The sequence below is a fragment of the Dermacentor albipictus genome, chromosome 2 (genome assembly GCF_038994185.2).
Source record: "Dermacentor albipictus isolate Rhodes 1998 colony chromosome 2, USDA_Dalb.pri_finalv2, whole genome shotgun sequence".
Classification (NCBI taxonomy): Eukaryota; Metazoa; Arthropoda; class Arachnida; order Ixodida; family Ixodidae; genus Dermacentor; species Dermacentor albipictus.
This window is the reverse complement of record NC_091822.1, coordinates 182,481,351-182,501,104: the sequence shown is the minus strand read 5'-3', so window position 1 is coordinate 182,501,104 and position 19,754 is coordinate 182,481,351. Positions and strand designations below refer to the sequence as shown.

At 44.5% G+C, this 19,754-nt stretch overlaps 2 protein-coding genes across 6 annotated transcripts in view; one reads left to right on the top strand and one right to left on the bottom strand.

Annotated features, from left to right (window-relative positions):
* Window positions 1–340: 340 nt before the first annotated feature.
* LOC135919421 (uncharacterized) lies at window positions 341–14,734 on the top strand. The gene is made up of 7 exons (XM_065453247.1): window positions 341–453; window positions 2,047–2,104; window positions 3,345–3,439; window positions 4,948–5,061; window positions 7,560–7,613; window positions 8,844–8,897; window positions 14,556–14,734. The coding sequence occupies exons 1-7, from the start codon at window positions 406–408 to the stop codon at window positions 14,682–14,684; spliced, it is 552 nt and encodes a 183-aa protein (XP_065309319.1). The 5' UTR covers window positions 341–405; the 3' UTR covers window positions 14,685–14,734.
* Window positions 14,735–17,348: 2,614 nt separating this feature from the next.
* The window catches only part of LOC135920464 (uncharacterized), an 84,294-nt gene continuing 81,888 nt past the window's right edge, over window positions 17,349–19,754 (bottom strand). For 2 of the 5 annotated variants that reach the window (XM_065454719.2, XM_065454729.2), the window contains 2 exons: window positions 18,750–19,090; window positions 17,350–17,960 (listed from right to left, as the gene is read on the bottom strand). In XM_065454719.2, coding sequence (XP_065310791.1) covers window positions 17,591–17,960; window positions 18,750–19,090 — 711 coding nt within the window. In that variant the 3' untranslated portion in view covers window positions 17,350–17,590. Of the gene's footprint in view, window positions 17,961–18,749; window positions 19,091–19,754 lie in introns of all 5 variants that reach the window. The other 3 variants (XM_065454735.2, XM_065454744.2, XM_065454711.2) reach the window with 2 other exon arrangements.

The following is a 19,754-nucleotide window of genomic DNA, read 5'->3' as shown; positions in this document are numbered from 1 at the left end:
TGGGGTTATTTAACGTGCACCTAAATAGCACACGCGCGTTTTGGCATTTCGCTTCTATCGAAACACGGCCGCCGCAGCAGTGATCGAACCCCCGACCTCTAGCTCAGCAACTCAATGCCATAACGACTAATCTACACTGGTGGGTAAAAAAATCAATAAAGCATTCGCAGGTGCAATGGCAGTACACGCTGATCCAGTGCAAAGATTAAGTGGGTGTAACTTGATACGCTAATAAGACCAGTATAGAGGAAAACCGCAGAAAATTGAACGGCCACATCGTTCCGGTAAGTGGGGCCAAGGCTGATACACGGGGTCAAACTTTCCCTCAGTCACGTGACCGCACGAAACTGCGGGCACGTTCGTCGGTTCGTTTGGCACCGCTAAAGACGACGAAGAAGAACCGCCATGGCCTCCAGCAGGTTCAGAGTACTCTGCATTCTCTACTTTTTCGCGGTAAGTATATAACCATTGACGCTCCAAAGAACTCCAACGCCTCCAAAGAACTCGACCGATCCTGTACGGACAGAGATACGGTAACGGCTTGTGCACGATCAGACGTGGCACGAACTCGCAGTTAGTCGTGGTATACACACCAGAGCTACTGTGATGCGACATTATTGTCCCCTCCCTGTTTTTCTACGATGGTCCGCCGAAACGTGCATGAGCTGATTCTCTAACCATGCCCGTGAACTCTCAAGCTTTGTCGCATTCTATTTACTGCTATGTTTAACTTTCTACCTTCACTTTCATTTTCAGCTTTCTTTTTGCACCTGACTGTATCGCTTTTCGCTACTATGTTTCCTGTTGTTGACATCTCTTTCATGTGGTGCTGGTGTTTTGCATCCAAACAAGAGACAGATGATGATGATGATGATGATGATGATGATTGAAGATAGAAGATAGAAGACGCTTGCGCAGAACGGGTTAGTGCCCTCCAAACAGGTTTAATGCTAGAGCATCGGTGACAACAAAATACAGAGATTTGTTATGAGAGGTCTACATGAACTTTAATACGTTCGAATCTGGTACCCAGCGTTGGGGAAATGGAAAAGGGTAACACAAAGAGAAGAATTATCTTGATGGCGATGATGATGATGAAGATCAAGATTATGATCATGACGGCGATGTGAAAAGAAAAGGTATGAAAGGTTCACATAAGATGGAAGCTAGAAATCAATAACTGGGGTCGAACAAGGAATGTATCTGGAGCAAACGTTTTGACAACAGAACGTAGTGTCCGTCATGGCAGCAGTTGCGAAGGCAAGCACCTCCGTCGTGACGGTGAACACACAGCGACATTCCTTGTTCTACCAATGTTAATCACTGGTGTTATGTAGAGGGGTTCTGTACCGTGTCGGTATAGTCCGCTAAGACAACAACACAATCGGAGTCAACGCGACAAACGCGTGACTACAAAGGACCGTTTAATATGGTGCTTTACGCGGTGATGGAGAACTGAATTCATCGACAGTGATGAACAAGGAATGCAGTTCCTTATTTTCCTTCCCCACTCGGGGCGGAGAAGAGTGCGCTTAGAAATATCGCCAAGGAAATAAGTTGCAGCCTTGACAATGACAAGTCCCGTTGCCGAAAAGTTCGCACTTCGCAGACATTCTGTATTCAACCACTGTTGATCATTTTCTATAGTACTGCTTTGTGTCTATAGGAGTATATAGCGCGATTTCCTAACGCGACACGCAAAACTTCAAACAATCGATGTTGCTTCTTTCGTTGTTTTTTCTATAATGTAAGGAAAATTCACGTTGCAGGTGTGATATATAGAGTGTACTTGATTGAGTAGTAGTGTGAAAGAATTCGTAGTAAGGAGAGTGGCTAATGATGCGCCGATGTACAGCGAGTGCTGGAATACCGTATTATAAATCAGCGACGCATAACCCTGTTGTAATACGAGTATCAAGAGCGGTTGAACCAAGCAGCGTGGTTTAGGATTCATTCGAGGGCGCCACTGTTCCGTCATGTTCAAAGAGAATTATACAGTGCCAGTTAGTTTTTTTTCTTTTGAACAAGAACTCTAATTCTTCTTAGGTGACCAGTGTGCTCAACATCGCCGGCTACATTACTGGATTCCACCGAAAGCCAGGAGGTGAGACAAACACAAATCAAGTATCGTGTGGCCCGTGCTCGGCCCGCCGTACTCAAGCCTACTGCGTAAGAAGCCGTAAAGTGGCTGCGTTATCGTGAGGTTGTTCAAGGAAAAAAATGCTCCAGAAATTCGGAGATTTGTGCACTTGTGCGGAAGCACTCTTTGACTCGGCTGTTACTTCGCATTTGCTTACTTGCTTTTCCTAGACCATGCATGCCTCCGCATCGCTTTTCCGAACCGAAGAATGCTTACGCATTAGTAGACAATTCTCAGAATTTCTGTGGAATCATTTTTTTGCTTATTATTTCTGTCCTGCTTAGAACATATCATAACGTTCCAAACAATATTATATTCCATAGAATCACGGGATTACAATCTTCTTTTATTGCTGCGTCGTTCTGTACAACTTTATTTTTGCTATTGTTTATTTTATTTTTCTTTGTTACGACCTGAGCGTGGTGACGTCACTAATTTCTTCGTTACTTTTTAGCTACCGATCAACTACTATTACACTATTATCATAACCCCCCACCAATCAGCTATTCTACAATTTTTGTATTCTTCATAATCCCAAAGCGGGCTTCTTGGGACGCGCACCACTAATGCGAAAAAGTGCGCTTTCAAGGGGGCATAACAAGAACGGTTACCTCTTTTTAACGCGAGAGCGTTAAGGAGCTCGTGTCGCAGAAAAGCCGGTGTCGTCGGCGCCGGTATCGGCGTCCGCGGCGTTGGCCGTGAGCGATAAATCACGGCAGGCACTTCATATTTCTTTCTTTTTCGTTTTTCATTTTTCTTTCCTTCCTTATCAGTTCTAAAGCTACCAGTCACCTACATTTGCACTATTATAACTAGTAAATGTCCTGGCTTCGCCAGTTATGTATTTATGTTGCAGTTAAAAGGTGTGACACTTTTCGAGTTACGGACAGGTTTGGAAAGGTTTCGGTGCGAGCTAGTTGGTACGGGTCATTCATTTTAAACAGCGCCAAGAAACGCACGGACAAGGAAGAGCACAGGAACAGCGCTGACTGCCAACAACATCTTTATTGGAGCCCGCACAAATGTAGACTTTACGCAACAGGCTGAAACAGAGAAAGGCAGAAAGGGAATGTCAGTCATCGTCAATCAGACGATGACACGCCTAAACTGCATAAACAAGCTGGACTGCATGAACTAGCTTTCCACACAACTTTCCTAAAGATATTTTGCTTATTTCTCGTTGATTTCTCCCTTTATTTTCCAGAAAAAATGCACGCGGGCGAAGTCATGTACGTCATTGAGACATCTTTGAATCTAATCTCCGACATCGCAATGCTGCACGTGCTTTATCGGCCACCGGTAAGAATTGTCTGGACGCATCCAGAGATGCAGAACAAGAATGAAGTTTGAACACCTCAACTTGTAGGTCTTCAAATAAGTAATAGTTAAGAGATATGAAGTAAATAGATAAGCTGCATTAGAAATGATTACCTCTGCGAAAATTCTACCCTATGTGCTTGTCATACATTAAGGAATAGTTTGTGATGGCATTGTCGGTGAAAAAAACGCGAGCAGGCGGAATGCGATAAACCGGATACGTCATCGCATTACGGCACTGGCAGAGACTACCCAACACAGTACTGCCTCTAGAAGTTTTTTCCACAGTGCCGTCTATCCACCTCATCTTCTGCAAGTAGCTTACTCACTTTGCCTAATATCTATCATCAAAACCTATTCAAAGGAGTCTTGATTTCTCGTGATGTGGCTGAGGTATTTCAGCTTGTGTTTTGCTGTTACTCCTTAGAAAGGACAGTAATGGCAGACTTTTTTTAAGGCTGCCTCTCAGGAGCCTTCTTGAACATGACGATTCGGAGACGCCGACTGTACGACACTCAGTGAAGGTCTGCCTCTCGGAACTACGCTTCACCAGTAAATTATCCACAGGCTTGACCATACAGACCTGCCTTGGCAAGGTGATGCCTGCAACTTGTAAAGTTCTCCCCTCACGTGCTGAAAGCTGCAGTAAGTTTTGTAGTGTTCGGAAACAAGCGTCAGCCAGAAGCCCTTCACACATCAACACCTCTCTCACCAGACGGCGTTTACTTCAATCCTGCCCGTTTACTTTACCTTGGGCAAGGCAGACATCCTCGATTAGTCCCAGATGAACATTGTAGAGCAATTGAAGGACAACGCAGTTGTCTTGATGACGACAGGTCGCGTTGTCAGGCCCTCTGCACCGAACTTAAGACTTGTCCTTCCCTTGTTGCTTAATATTGTCTGCCACTACACGTCTCAGCTTGACTCGTTCGCTGACACCACATGTGCCTCCTACAGAAATCAATACAGAGCGCACTCTGGCGCTGGCGTCTGCGTGAGCTGTGTGCAATCGTTGCAGCGCGCACTGCACCCAAACTTCATTTTGTCCTCAAACGGATTTCCGACATATTGAAAATTGATCATTTTTAAACGAAATATTGCGTTATTATTGCAAAAGTTTGCAACGAGTATGCATGTGCGAATATACATAATTTCTTGCCATGTTCAGAAAACCATATATATGATTGCTTGAAATTTTCGAAAGATGATGAATTGTAAAAGAAATGAAGCCATGGGAACATCTCACTGCACAATAGCGAAAACTATGCAAATCCTTGTACTACCCGTAATTCTCATGGAAGCTAAACAATCGGAGAGCCACAGTTCTGTCTGGAATTACTGTATGAAGCTCTATACCGGCCGCCAAGCATCTGAAAACACGTAAATGATGTCTACATCGTATTTTACAATGCATTCTTACATTGCAAAAATTGCGTTTCTTTTTTTTCATTCAATTCCTTCATCTCTCTCTCTCTCTCTCTCTCTCTCAGCGTATTCTGAGCGTTCTTCTAGACTGGATCAGGCTGTTTCTCTGCTGGAACGCCGGAACCACGATCATCTGCGTGGGCACGCGCCTACTGGGGAGTTACATGGAGTGCCGTAAGGTACGTACAGCCGACGGCGAAAATAGTTTTTAAAACACGAAAAATCGCACCTAAGCTAAGTATTTGCGCCGCGTTAGCGCAACTTGCGTAGTTGGGATCGACCCAAGTTTGGGAAGTGCTTAACGCCTGCTTCGCCTTCTCAGCGGGTTGGCCCTGTTAGCACTACTTTCGGCATCTGCCCTCGTATGGGTTGCGCTTAACGCCTGCTTCATCTGTGCCGCGGGTCAGTGCGGTATTTCACTATCTTCGGGATGGGCCCACGTACAGCGAATGCTTAACGCTTGCTTCACCTCCACCGCATGCAGGTCGGCAGGGTATTTCACTATCTTCGGGATCGGCCCACGTATGGGAAGTGCTTAACGCCTGCTTCACCTCCGCCGCGGGTCAGCACGGTATTTCACTATCTCCGGGGTCGGCATATGTATGAGGAATTTTTTGCCTACGACATGAAAATTTCCTTGGGCGGTAGAGGTGTACAGCTTCGCCGTAAAAACGATGCTGTACTCCGTTCCATAGATAGCTAGCAGTCAACGCTATGGACGCAGAAAGTTCGGTCAAGAAAACTTATCACTCCGCGCGTTCAGTCTACATTTCGGTGGGCGTTCCGTCCATGATTCGCTGCGCGCCAACAACGTTCTCTCGCACCAGCATGCACGTGAGGACCGTCGCAATGGGATTCAAATAAAGAACCCGACAAGAACGACAATGCGTAATGCAAGGATGTGGGTTCTTATCCCATCAGCGACCAGTTGTTTATCATCCTTTTTAATTTACAATAACTTATAATGTATTTAATTCAATTGATAAGCACAAGTAATATTTAAGTAGAAGTAAGTATAAATTCAATAAACAAAATAAGAATTAAAATTTCTGGACCACGGAGATCTCCGACCATCGAGGGGAGGAGTGTATGGTCGCGATGTGTATAGTGCTATGCGATTCGGATGCGATACTGGGACCGCATGATGTCTGGCACTTTTTGCATCACCCGTGATCGGTGAGGGTCGAGTGCAGTAACAATGCATCGAACGAGGACTCACGCTTTCATGTAATACAAGAATATATCATAGATGGACGTATGGATGGATGCTATGAGTGGCCTCTTTGAAACGGAGTTTGTGGCTGCGCCAACAAACTCTTGTTCTTATTTTGCCTTGTGTCCTACCTGTGTTTCCGGAAAAAAAACCACACACAATGAATTACCAGAATCAAAGCTTCTTAACCACTATTGGGAACTGGGTTTTTGTTCACCTCCGCAGTTTCGGGGTCTGCCTACTTTTCTGTCACCAAACCTCCAATCATCTCTTACTAATTTCTATTGCGGACATGATTGCTGTCCCCTTGCTGTCCCTGAACCTAAGGGCCTCAAGGAGGCCAGAGAAGTCTAAACCGACAGCTGCGTATATGTTCATATTCTAATAAAGCACATTTTATTGTTTCCGTAGCTTTACTGCAGCAAGCACATGTTTCTTCTTCTTTGGTGTAACTCGCTTTATATCTATGCCTTCTACGGTATCCCGATCTCGCTTCGAAAACTAAAGAGCTTCCCTTTGGAATCACGATCACGATGATGACGACCTATTGGCATCCCTTTTGAAACTTGGTGGTGTCAAGCAGTCACCTACCCTGCTTCAGTTACTCAGGTACATGCTGCACATACTCCATACACGTCAGCTCGCAGTGCTCAGCGCCTACCGGTGGCACAAAGAGTGGCGGCAGCCACGTGCTCCGGCTACTGCGCTTGAATCGCTGAGCACGTACTGTACAGTCGCGACGTTGGCGAATGAAATCGTGGCGCTAAAACCTTGACCCTATATTGGAAACTATTGAACTTCAGAACGGCTCACGGTCGCACGCTATGAGCCACTGGTGACGTTGGCGAACATGCGGGCTCGACTTTTGCACGTTAATGAAGGGCCTTTTTATCAAGTTTGAGAGAAAAAAAAACGATTTCAGAAAGCCTTCATGGAGTTCTACAGCCGAACGCAATCATCAGAAACAAAATTAGGGTGTCTTTTCTTTCACTTGGAGTTGTCAATGTTGTTGGTGCCGGATCAAACGAATTTGGAGATGATAGGAGTATGCTTCAAGAAACTCTAATCATTGAGATTCTACGGTACTTTTACGGAGTGTTTTTAGGCCCATACAGATACATTGACAGCATACACGGATACCTAGTACCTATAATTTAAGTGTAAAAAATATATTAGCTCCCAGCTTTCTCCGCTTAAAAGCAGCTTGTCTTTTTTTTTCATATATATGTGCACGCACTTTTGAACGCACTTGATCACGTGGATCATTTAGTGCTTCTCAGTAATACGCTTGAGGTTCTGACTGAATGCTTAGATTTTTTAAAGTCGCTGCAATGAGGATCAATGATTGCTGCGTATCTTCAACGGCATTGTAGGTTTTCAGAGTACTGCAGGTTCCGTGGTAATGAAAAGTTTATTTACGCCAACGATTGAAGTGGCCTCTCGCTCTTGATTTTTATTCTTCAGGCCCGTGTGGACCTCGAGTCGATACCTTACAACCGCGATGCTGACACACACCGGGTAAGCGTACAAAAACATTCGTTCGATGTTATCTTTCTTGGAGCAATAAACAGCTCAAATCCTGCGTCCACGACCAGTCTATAATGCCTAACAGGCGCGTGTATACATGTCGTGGAAAACAAGTCCTCTGAAATTAAGTTAAAAGAGGAAGTCTGTTTTCATTGCAGCTAGGTAGTTGGCATTCTGCTTGCAGTAAGTTCGAGTATACCTTGCATCGTAACTCCCAACTACCTAATATAGTCTTAGCCTGACGCACTGCCTCAGGCGGATAGGCCTCACAGGCGGAAATAGCGCCGGAACATCTTGCGATGCTGTCGTGCACAGCTCACAGCACTTCTTTCTCTTGCAGTCCGTTACATCGCTTTACTTAACTGACAGAGTAAGCGTTTCGGCAAAGATATTGTTACGGCAAGAAGCTTTTGCGTAGCACAAAAATGTTCTCAGACTAATCATCTGGTTCATGACCCTGCGGTCAAACCTAATATAGAATCCCCAGCTAAGGCTTCTTTCATAGCCAGTGAGAGGCTTCGGGACGTTAAACGCCTATATTTATTTTTTTTGATTCCGAGTCAGAGAAATTGCGCTTTCCAAAGTACTACGTGATGTATTAGGTTACGAGCAGCGTTTGTCATATATAGTGTAAGCACCACTTATAAGGAGTTTTGGACACAAGTTAGCCCAAAAATTTTGCGTAGTTTAATGGCAGCAACAGTAATGAGCGACGTCAGTGATTCGACGACTAGCATTGCGAGGTCACTGCGTACATAACTGAACCCTAACGCTTACAAGAGTGCTGACCTGGACTAATTGATTGAACATCGACATATTAAAACAGGCATGCAGCGCGGATATATGACCCTGCGGGAGCGCCCTTGTGGTCGCGTTCCCTTAGTTATTTCTATCTGAAGTCAAAAAGAAAAAGAGCCAGCGCAAGGAACGGGACAAGAAAGTGAGACCAACACAAGACTTCTTTCATCTGATCTTGCGCTCATCTTTTATTTCTGAAATATATGCCAAGCAGCTCAGCAACAAACGCTCCTCTCTACCTGCTCTTCTTTTTTGAGCCTAATGCTTATAGCCTTTGACTAAGGTCGCCGGGATTCATTGAAAGTCAGGTTTCACGATACCGCCCTACATTCACCAATAAATTGAAAAAAAAATGATTCATTACAAAATATACTTGTTGGCAAAGTTAACCAGACGAGTTCTATACCTCTTTTTTTCTTTCAGAAAATACTGTTCATGTCCTTCGCCTTCCAGTACGCGATCATATTTATTTTCAAGGTGAGTGAGCATGCGCATACTCGTACGTTTAGCGACTTGCGAGTTTATTACGTATGCATTCGCGAGCGCGTCTGTCCATTTATTCGGTCATTTTCTCGTTAATGATCGAGTTTCACCGTACTTGTTAAAGCAAATAAGTAAGGGCATAGCTAAAAAATAATATTGATTTCTTTACTTTTGTGGCGAAGTACATCAAAAAGTGCTTACTTCTATTCAATTAGGCTTGAGTGGATAATTATTTGTGAAATCTCAGCCTCATATCTCGATTAAAAGAAATTAAGTTAAACCTCTACTGTAAACAATGACCGGACGTTTTTTTTTTTCACAATAGTAATGCTTTTCTAAATGGCTGTGAAATGTGTTGTAGAGAAGGCTTCTCGAACATATAGCTAGGGTTCTTCGTTTTCGGGTAAAACCCGACGATTTCCGATTTCCTTGCTCCCTGAACAAGTTTTATCAAAATCGGCTTAAGCCATCTTTTTCTCCGAAATTCATCCTTACATAAAGATCATAATAAATGCAGGTGTTAGAAAACTAGCGAACACTTATCACCTTGTCTAAGTGTGCGGTAAAGGTTTTTATGTTAGTAATACTTTACATAATTCATAATCAGCTAGCGCAAGCAAGGGGTAATTGGAGATCGCTGGGAGAGGCCTCCATTTTGCAGTGGACGTTAACATATATATGCGTCGATCATGATGATGATGAATATTCTTGTATGAACATGATATCTGCTTTCTTTCGCTAAATGCTCAAGCGAAATCCGGCAAATAAAATATTATGTATCACCTCCGGGGCTTGAGTGAACGACTGCATGTTGCTTCTTAAGTCGCCGCCTCTACACGAACACGATGATAGCCTATTGCATCGCGTACCTCACACACATGCATACATCGGTAATTCGCCATAAAATGAACGAAGCGCTTAGGTCGCTTGTCAATGCGAACGCTAGCGGCGACGTTGAAAGGACTTTTATTTACTCTACCATGTTACGTTGAAAGAAGTGTGGCAGACTGAGCTAGGTAGTGTACTCTTAGTTTCGTTGCAAGAGCAAGTGGCACGAAGCAGCAAAACATGACCACAACGCACAGGGGTGAAACGTTTGACAGAGGTCTAGGACCGACGCAGAAATACTCACGATGCTTATCACAACGTACAACAACAAAGGCTTGTAAGACAGCTAAAAGCGCCTCACCTCCTGAGATGCATGCTTATTTCTGCTACCATACTTTACTACTTTGCTAAATAAAGTGCAGAGAAGAAATTGATTACGGGATTGTCAAACCCTTCAGTATGTACTATTTTAGTTGTGCGTGGTTTCTTTTGAAAGTATAAATAATGCCTGCCAACGAGGGTTGTCAGGCATTATTAGCAGGTATTATTAGAAGGCAACGAAGTGAGTTCGTCGCATGAATTGCGAACAGCTCTTTTTGACATTACATGGGCCAGTGAGTGATTTCGCTTCTTTAAATGCGTTTGTGTCCAAAAAAGCAGTCACTGCGTGCGTTCTAATCTGGGGAATTCTAGGGAAAGTTACCAGGAATGTGCCGATCTCTGGACTGCCAGACGTCCAAAATTCCTATTTCTCCCCGGTATTCCCCTTTGAAAATATCGACCGATTTTTATGTCCCGAATATAAAAACGTATGTATTTCAAAAAGGATCTATATGCGCGAACTAATCGGTCTTAATTTTTGAAAGAAATACCGTTCTTGACCCTCAGAATTTGACCGTGTATACTGGTAGAGTCGATATTAAAGTGTGTCAGGAAGTGTTGGGTGCTTTGTCGCTTCTTATATGCTCTATGTTGTGTGATTATCAATGCTTGTACTATACTATATTAATACGTTTACTTGACATCGCACATATTAGTTGGAAAAGCAGATGGAAAAAAGCGGCTCACAGGCAGCTTGACCAACCCACAGTCCCTGATTTGTTTATTTTGGCAGAAGCGGCACAACAACATGTAAAATATGCAGAAAATTGGAACAATAAGTAAAATGTAAGAAACAGGGTGATGATCAAGTCTCGAACAAAGACAAATTCTACTGACAATACAAACTGCGGAATAGTATGAAATCAGAGCGAAAGGAAGTATGCAAACTTAAGCACTGTACTTAATGCGCAGATTCCGACAAGAACAAGAAAATATCAAAGCTATCTAACTTGCAGGCGTTCAAAAGACAGGGTGACCTGTTAGATAAACGCTGTTGTCCGGTATTAAGAGGACGAGTATGAACTAGCCAGCTTTCTGCATGTCTAGTTGGGTAGCACGCTAATTTGTTTTGCGAATTTACAAGAAATTGTAAACTACTGAGGTTTGTCTTTTCCTTGTTTTGAACTGCACGCTTAGTCTGTTTTTATATGAGCTGTGTATACTGATTACTCTGGCATTGATAAAACGTTGAGCTGCGAAAGATCGCAGTATTGTGCATTATAAACGTGACGAATGTATTATTTATTTTAAAAGGTGAATGCCTAGCAAGCTGGAACAAGCTGAGGTTCCCCATACTTGTTGGTAGAAGTTCAGGCGAGAATAAAAAAGCGAGTTATAAACAAGCAATTTAGTTCGTGTTGATAGTTGGTTTTAATCCCCCTACTATGCATGCCGGTGATTGGAGCTAACTTTGTGGTTGGATAGTATATGTGATCGTCCCAAGACATATGACAAGAAAGAACCATGCCAAGGCATTTGGAACTCTCTACAGTATATATATTAAGCGGGTTCACTACTATGCATTGGTGTAGCGGTATTATTTTGTTTATTCGCCGGAAATTGATTGCCTTAGTTTTCCGTTCAAATATACGTAATGGAGTTTGATGTTGCCCATTTTCCCAGCGCTGTCAAGGTTTCGTTACCTGCGCATGTTATTTGCGAAATATTTTTCCCTGAGAAGAAGATAGGATCTTCTGCATAAATAATAAATCTTCAGGATTTATATTTACAATATCGTTAAAGTACAGATTAAACAGGAGAGGTCCCAATACGCTACCTTGTGGCACACCACTACTGATAGATCGAACTGGAGAGGAGGCATTATTTGGCTGAGCCACTTGCTTTCTCTGTGATAAATATGACCGTAATAATTTTAAAGGCTTTCCGCGAATCCCATATGGCTGTGGCTTTTGCAATAAAATGCCGCAATCCACAAAGTCGAAAGCCTTTGAAAAATCGACAATTACACCAAGTGTAATGGTTTTTTTTTTTTCAAGCTGTTCAAGTGCAAATTCTTTCTGTGCAAGAAGTGCCAGTTCAGTTTATTTGTTCTTAGGGAAGCCGAATTGATGTGATGTAAACAGTTGTAACTTTTCAATGAATTTGCGTAAACCCAAGTTCAAAAGTTTTTCAAATACTTTCAAGATCACAGCTAGTATAGACACCACCCTATAGTTGCCAAAATCATTTCGGTTGCCTTTTTTATGTATTACAATTACCATTGCTATCTGCATTTTTCACGGAAAAGCTGCTGTGTTTATGCACGTATTAAATATGTTGGCAAGATCTGGCGCTATGATATCAGCGACGTGTTTCACAGGCCGCACCTGGAGGTCATCGATATCACGGCATCTACTGTATTTTTTTAGACTCTGTATCGCCGATATTGTTTCCTGAGCTGTTGCAGGTTGCAGAAACATTAAGCCACCGTTCGGTGTATTCATGCATTCTAAGGCATCGAGCAAGCCACTGTTTGTGCGAGTCTTACAAAAGAAAGTGCTAGCTAGCTGCATCAGCTAAATCGTTTCCGGATAATTTTTGGCCATTGGCTTGTACTTCTGAGGGTGCGGCGTGAAACATGCGGCGGTGTAGGAGCGTGTTCAGTCGAGACCATGGCGAATCGTATCTGTCGCATTCAACTTTTAGAAAACAAAGACGGTATTCTCTTCCCACGAATCTGTTTTTTTTTTGTGTGTGTGCAGTTTATTTCTGTGTGTGTGTGCATGTGTTCTTTAAGTCGTCGTTCACTCGTGTGCTGAGAAATCGTTGGTAAAGCGGGCCCAGTATGTTCATTTCATGCCTTTATTCTATTGTTACGTATGACGTCCGTATTTCGCGACTTCTGCGGAGGGGCTTTAAAGGAAAGCGAAAGCAATAAAATTTCTTAAATTGATACAGGAACACATTATACCCTTCATTTGCATCGGTTAACTGGCTTTCATCTCTCCAGTCAACGTTTAACCTCGTCGCGGAACCTGTCACGCGTAGCACCTGTTATTATCCGGTAGTATATTTGTTCAGTATTATTTGTCTGTAATCTACTACCGTTCACGCAAAGGAATACAGGTAGGAGCCCTGTGTTACGATGCGATAACCCACCGTATTTTGCTGTACATAGCTGTGAGTTTGTAATAAGAAGGTCTGTACCGAACTGGACTCAGAAGCGATTCTAGTGGTTCAATGATTACACTGTCGAAACCATTGGAAATAATAACAGTACTAGAATATCTTCCCTTTGGTTTCTATAACACATATTAATGGCAAAGCCTCCATCGGCAATGAAAATTAAGGTATTTTCAGTAATAAAAGTTAAAAAGTGTCTGAAACTTTCAAGCACTTAGTAGTGCTGCTTTTCCGTGGGCGGTACCAGTCAGAAAATACTATACCGTCATTAGGCAATGACGTTCAATTACTTAATGTTAGATATTTTTCTGAGTAAAACTTGAAGCCGCGCGAGTATTTTCCTCAACCAATGCACTAACCAATACTAGTATGTTCTCTTACAGCCGCATAGAAGCATCTGACGCGTTCGTTCACCCTGAAAGTTGGAGTGAGGAGGGAAATAAATGTTGCCCCAATAAGATACTCAGCTATGTAACAAAGTTCTTTTTTTTTGTAAAATGAAGGAAAAATCCGAAAGAAAAATTGAAAACAAGAGGTAGGCCGCTAAAATTGGCATATATCATTATAATTTTTTCTTTTTTTGCAAGAAATTAGTGCAGGCGGCAGATTGTGACCTATTCTTTATTTCTCTTAATTACAAACATTCTGTGGTTTTTCAATGGCCGTCTTTCAGGCAAAGAAGTACTAGCATAGTAACGTGTACGCTGTTAAAGAGGAAAAGGGTAGCTTACAAAGTTTAAAACTAAGACAAGTTACTTCAATAACGCTTCATTAAAAAAAAATCGGTAGCCACTCGCAACCATTGAGGTGGACATGTCTTCCGCAGTTATTGCGCTGCCGAGCGCCGAAAATATATAGCTTAAACGACATGACAGTGCAAGTTTATACACCAAATCTATAAAAATGGTATCGGATATCGTCTACGTGCAAAATTAAGAGAAAGATTATACAGTCGCAGAAGCTCGAAGAGGATCGGTAGCTGAGACATGTAACTTCGTGCAAGTGAACAGAGTTGGAGAACTTTCTTAAAGTCAAATCACATATTCTTTTCGAAAGGCATGTTGAAGCTACATATGTTCAACAAATATTGCAGCAAGAGGTCTCAGAGTTTAGAAAAAACTGACAGGGGGACCTCCAATACTGCAGAACTTTCTCGCAACTTAGAGGAGGGGGATAGATTTTCCAGGTGTGAGTGGGCGAATATGAGCTCATTAAGCTTGCGTGCTGATTTATGAGTTTGGATGTCTTTAACAAAACCAGGGACTCACTTAAGTCGGGGCACGTGAGTTATTTTATTTTTCATTTCATTTTTTGTTTCAGTTTACGCTACTGAGCGTGGTCTACCGCTTTTACAAGGAACTCTGCCCAAAGACGACGCAGAGGAACGTCATCCACCAAGTAGAGGCCGGAGACGCCAGCTCACAAGATTTTACCCACAAGACAACTTGACCACCACGTCGAAATATATTCCGTTTATATCTTTCATTTTAACACCTAAATTTTTGTGATGAGCTTCGCCTATTGCTTATTCGACTGGTCTAGTCTTTCGAGCCCGCACTTGTCTTCTTGTCTTTGTGCTAGTTTTTCTGTTCAGAGGGTGCCTTTTCCCAGCATCCAACTGCTGCAGGTCCCCTTGGAATCGAGTCCTGGCCATCATGTGATGTAGAAGGCGGCGAGCAAGCTCCTCCACTACTCCACGTTTGACGAGTTACCGAGCGCCAAACTCCGATGGCCACAAGTCTATTCCCCTAAAGTTTGCAGAGCTGAGCATCATAAGCAATGCCAACCCACCGTTGTTGCTTAGTGGCTATGGTGTTGTGATGCTAAGCACGAGGTGGCGGGATCGAATCCCAGCCATGGCGGCCGCATTTGGATGGCGGAGAAATGCGAAACCACCCGTGCATTTAGATTTAGGTGCACGTTAACGAACCTCAGGTGGTCTAAATTTCCGGAGTGCCTTACTGCGGGGTGCCTCATAATCAGATCGTGGTTCCGGCACGTAGAACCCAATAATTAAAAATTAAATAGGCAGTACCACGCTCGACTTAAAAGGTGCTGTGAATACCGCACGCTCATTCCCTTTCCACACCCCGACACACCTATCATCCTACAATATTATACCCTCACTCTTCCTAATCACGCAATCATCCATCGCACTTATCATAGATAAAGGCCACCAGGCTTACCTGTCGGGTCTGCGGCAGCCTATGTTAACGCCACCTGCATACGGGCTTCACACACTTCACGGATCGACGGAAAATAAGCGCACTGGAAGACCCACACAACAGCCGAGAACAACAGCCTGTTTCGGTCTCGGCTGTTGTGTATGTCTTCCAGTGCGCGTATTTTCCGTCGACCTATATTGACGCAGTACACATAACGCGTGCCTTTCTGCAACCACATCACATGCGCTAACATATATCCCCGTCCAGTGTCTTGCACCCGGGTGATGTGAGCCACGCCTTCCGAAGACTGCGCCGTACTCTGCGGCCGCTCCTGGTACGCCTGTTTCGAGGAACGATGGCAAACATAACTGTTTCACCCCTAGCGGCCGCCACCTCAGAAAGCCGACTCCGACTAGAGTCGTCATATAACAAGCCTTTGTTGTTCCTGACTGTAGTTTCGATTCGAAATGTCTGCACGGCGAAAACTAACGGCACTATTACCCATTCATTCGTTTCTCTTAATTATGGTCGGTGTCCGTCAAACTTTCGTTTATTTTATGCTCTTGTAATATATTATGCTCTTGTAGCACACGCACACACACGCCCGCGCGCGTGCGCACACACACACACACACACACACACACACACACACACACACACACACACACACACACACACACACACACACACACTCACTCGATGTACACGAAGATGTACATTGGATGATGATATGTAGAGATGAAGATCGAAGTCAGGTATGTGTTGCGCTCACACTAATTCCCTCTGGCTGTGGAGCGGCCGCCAGTGGGAGTACTATGACATGAGTCGAGCATATATTTAAAACGAGAGACATGCACTACCTATTGTGTTCGGACGGCATTCTGAGGGGCGAGACACGGTAATTTCCCAGGTATGTCTGCTCAATGACCGTGTAGGGTCCAATAAATCGAGTGTGGAATTTTTCGCATAAGCCGGAAACGCGTACAGGAGTCTAAAGAAGAGCTTCGTTGCCAAGATATAAAGTCACAGCACGGCGAGTCGAGTCTTAGCGAGACTTTCGAGCGCCCTCGGAGATGCCGGTGTTAATGGGGGCGAGGTGATGGCGGTCTGCGAGGCGAGGCAAAAATTGTTCTGAGAAAGAATCCACTGGGGGTACAGAAGTCGAGAGGAACGATACGTTCAGAACGAAACTTGTGGAGCGGTCACAGACTAAGAAAAATGGAGAAAAGCTGTTCGGATTCAGACGAGTTCTAAGAATATCGGTTCCGGTTAGGGTTCACTTCCGGCTAGAATTCTGGTTCGGATGTGGTTTTCTGATCAGGCTCGGGTTCCGTTCCACACCCTTTTCTAACTTCTTTGTTTTGGAGACACCACCCTCCAGTTTCAAGCTTGTTGAGAGCTGTTACTCGCAAAACTCAAATTACAGGTTTCTTTCGCAGGTTGATATTACATTCCGCTTGGTGTCAGCTTTCTGTTCAAGACAACGTTCAAGACAACAACAGTGGACTGCAGGATTTTAAAATTTATATCTAGTGAATTTTTCTGTACGGTGCCTTAGAAATGCGGACATTGTGGATTATGTGCATTTCAGACACATCTCATTGAGGATTGAATTTAATCCTCCCGAATTCACTGCTTTCGCAATAAAACGCATCTCATGTTAAAATTATGCGGATCCCACACATTGTGAGAATCGATGTAAGCGAAGCTTTCTGTGCTCCTGGGGCTAGCTGGTTCACGATTATCATGAGGAATTCACTTCGATTTTCTGGAGTTGTCGTTTGCTATCATCCCATACGTTCTGTTGGTGGAACCGGAAGCCTAAAGTTAAATCTTCAATAAAATCTATTAGTAGTCTGCTCTTGCATTTTTTCGGTATATCATACGATTCATAGAGTGACACCCCTTTACTTGCATTAGCACAGTAATCATACAATATTATTAAACGAAGTGAGTAAATACGGTGCTCTGCAAGACATTCTTTTTGATTTATTTATTGAGTTGACATATCCGGCGCATTACTATTTAGTTACATTCGCGCTCGCTAAAACTGAGAGGAAGAAATGTTGGCGTCTTGTGCGTCTTGCCCGTCATGCGTTGTTGCACTCTTTCTTCGTTTTGTTCTGTTTCTTTCTTTGCGTTGTTTTCTTTTTGTAAGCTCTACCAATCGAAGTACAAATCAATGTGGCGTCACCGTCGTGAAGATGCAGGTCGCGGCCGATGTTTCCCCACGACGGGAATTCCAGCCTCTTCTGGCTTCGGCGACGGCTGCGCCGAAGGCCTCTGCACTCGAGGGGAAGGAGACACAACGTGATGAACACATGGCTTTGGAGTCACTGTCGTGGACGTCGGTGACTCGAATCTCACGAGCCTCGTCGCTGGTGGCACTCGGGACATTGGCAAGCCCGATGGCACAGAAGCGGACACCGGCGTTCGAGGTCCACGCTCTTGCGGTTTAAGCTCCGGTTGGTGATCAATCTGCGCTTTCGGCACGGGGCTTCTGTTGTTCGCTAATGGAGTGTTGTCTTCCCTCCCCGTGTGCTGAGGTTCTCGCGCCAGCCTGCGACAAATGCATAGAACTCTATGAATTTTTCATTCTTCGTGTGATCTAGCAGAATAATTGACTCACACAAACCGGTGTGGATTCGTGCACTCATCTAGAGGAGTCACGAGGTCGGAGAACGTTCATGTATCAAGAAGACAACAGCAGGCTAAAAACAGCAGGCTTGTACCAATCACCTTGCATGACCATTGTTGAAATTCCAGCGAAGCTGACCATCATATCCGTAACTACAGTAACCATGTCAACACCTCGGTTCTGTTCAGATATATCTTGCAGCCACACGTAATAGAACCTTGTCATTTCCACGGTTGCGAAGCCTGTTCAGCCTGTTGTTCCCACGGCCTCCGCGACCCAGCAGAGCGGGGTCCTATTTGTGAAGCCATGTTATCATTTTTGTGGTTACAACAATGCCCGCGAGGTGGCCGTTGGCGCGCCTAGTGCTCGATATGTTAATGCGTTGTCCTCAGGGTTGCAACACCTCGCCCGTGGTTGTGTGATTATCAGGTAACAGGTAAAATCATTGTAAGGTAATATCATAGTATTTTCTTTGTACTATAGCAATGTACTGCGAACGTGAGTTGCACATATCACTTCTTTCCACCAATGATCATAGTGCCACTCATTGACGAGACGTCCGCGGTACGAATGTGCACGAATTCTCCGCAACGTGATGCTGCCATCGGTGCAGCCCAACAAGCTTTCTCGGGAGCGTTGCAGTGTCCCGTCAAGTTTGTCTCTTAATTTTCCAAAATGCACCCACTATCCCAGCTGTCCCAGTAAACGTACCTGCGACTGGCGGCCAAAATTCGGAGCAGTCGCAGCAATGCGACAGCGCGCTGATCAGGCGCCGACCGCCGAGTCGGTGACGGCCCAGGTTCGGGAACGGACACTCGCAGCGGTGCTTGATGCTCGCTGTCTCGCGGCACCTGACCTGGCAGAACCCGCTGCGAGGCGGCCGGACCACGTGGAGGCTCGTCTCCCACGAGACGGTGGACGCTGATTACGAGAAGGGACGGCGCCGCGATGAGCGTGAGTGGCAACCTGGCATCCGCCGCTGTCTCCAGATCTCGCCGCAGCGAGGCTTCGTATTCGTTCCGATAGTTATGCAGTGCGCACAGGATCAGGCCCTGTCACAGGGTGTGCAGATTATCGGTGAGCTTTCTACCCGCCGTGAGCAACAATGTTCGCAGCTTGCGCAGTACGCACATTGATTATGGACAAAACAGCTTGAAGGAACAGCTAAGGAAGGACGCAACGCGGATGCCACGGTGACTACCGAGTGATGGTTGATTCTAGGGATTTAACGTCCCAAGGCAAGACTGGGTATAGAGGAGCCCCTATGGCGGTGAACTTCCAATAAATTTCGACCACCTGATGTGTCCCTAAACACAAATAGACAAATGGTTGTTGTTGTTGCCATTTCAATCTTCTTGAATTACGGCCGCAGCGGCGAGCATTTGAACTTTAGCAGGGAAGAAGTTTGGGCGTGTTGGTGACCATGATGATGATGATGATGACCATGATGATCATGATGATGATATTTTTTTTGCGCTATGTATCCCAGTCTGAGAGCATTTGAACCCTAGACCTCATGTTCAGCAGTGGAACGTGAAAATCACCCGCCGTGGTTGCGCAGTGGCTATGGTGTTAGGCTGCTGAGCACGAGGTCGCGGGATCGAATCCCGGCCACGGCGGCCGCATTTCGTTGGGGGCGAAATGCGAAAACACCCGTGTACTTAGATTTAGGTGACCCGCCGTGGTTGCTCAGTGGCTATGGTGTTAAGCTGCTGA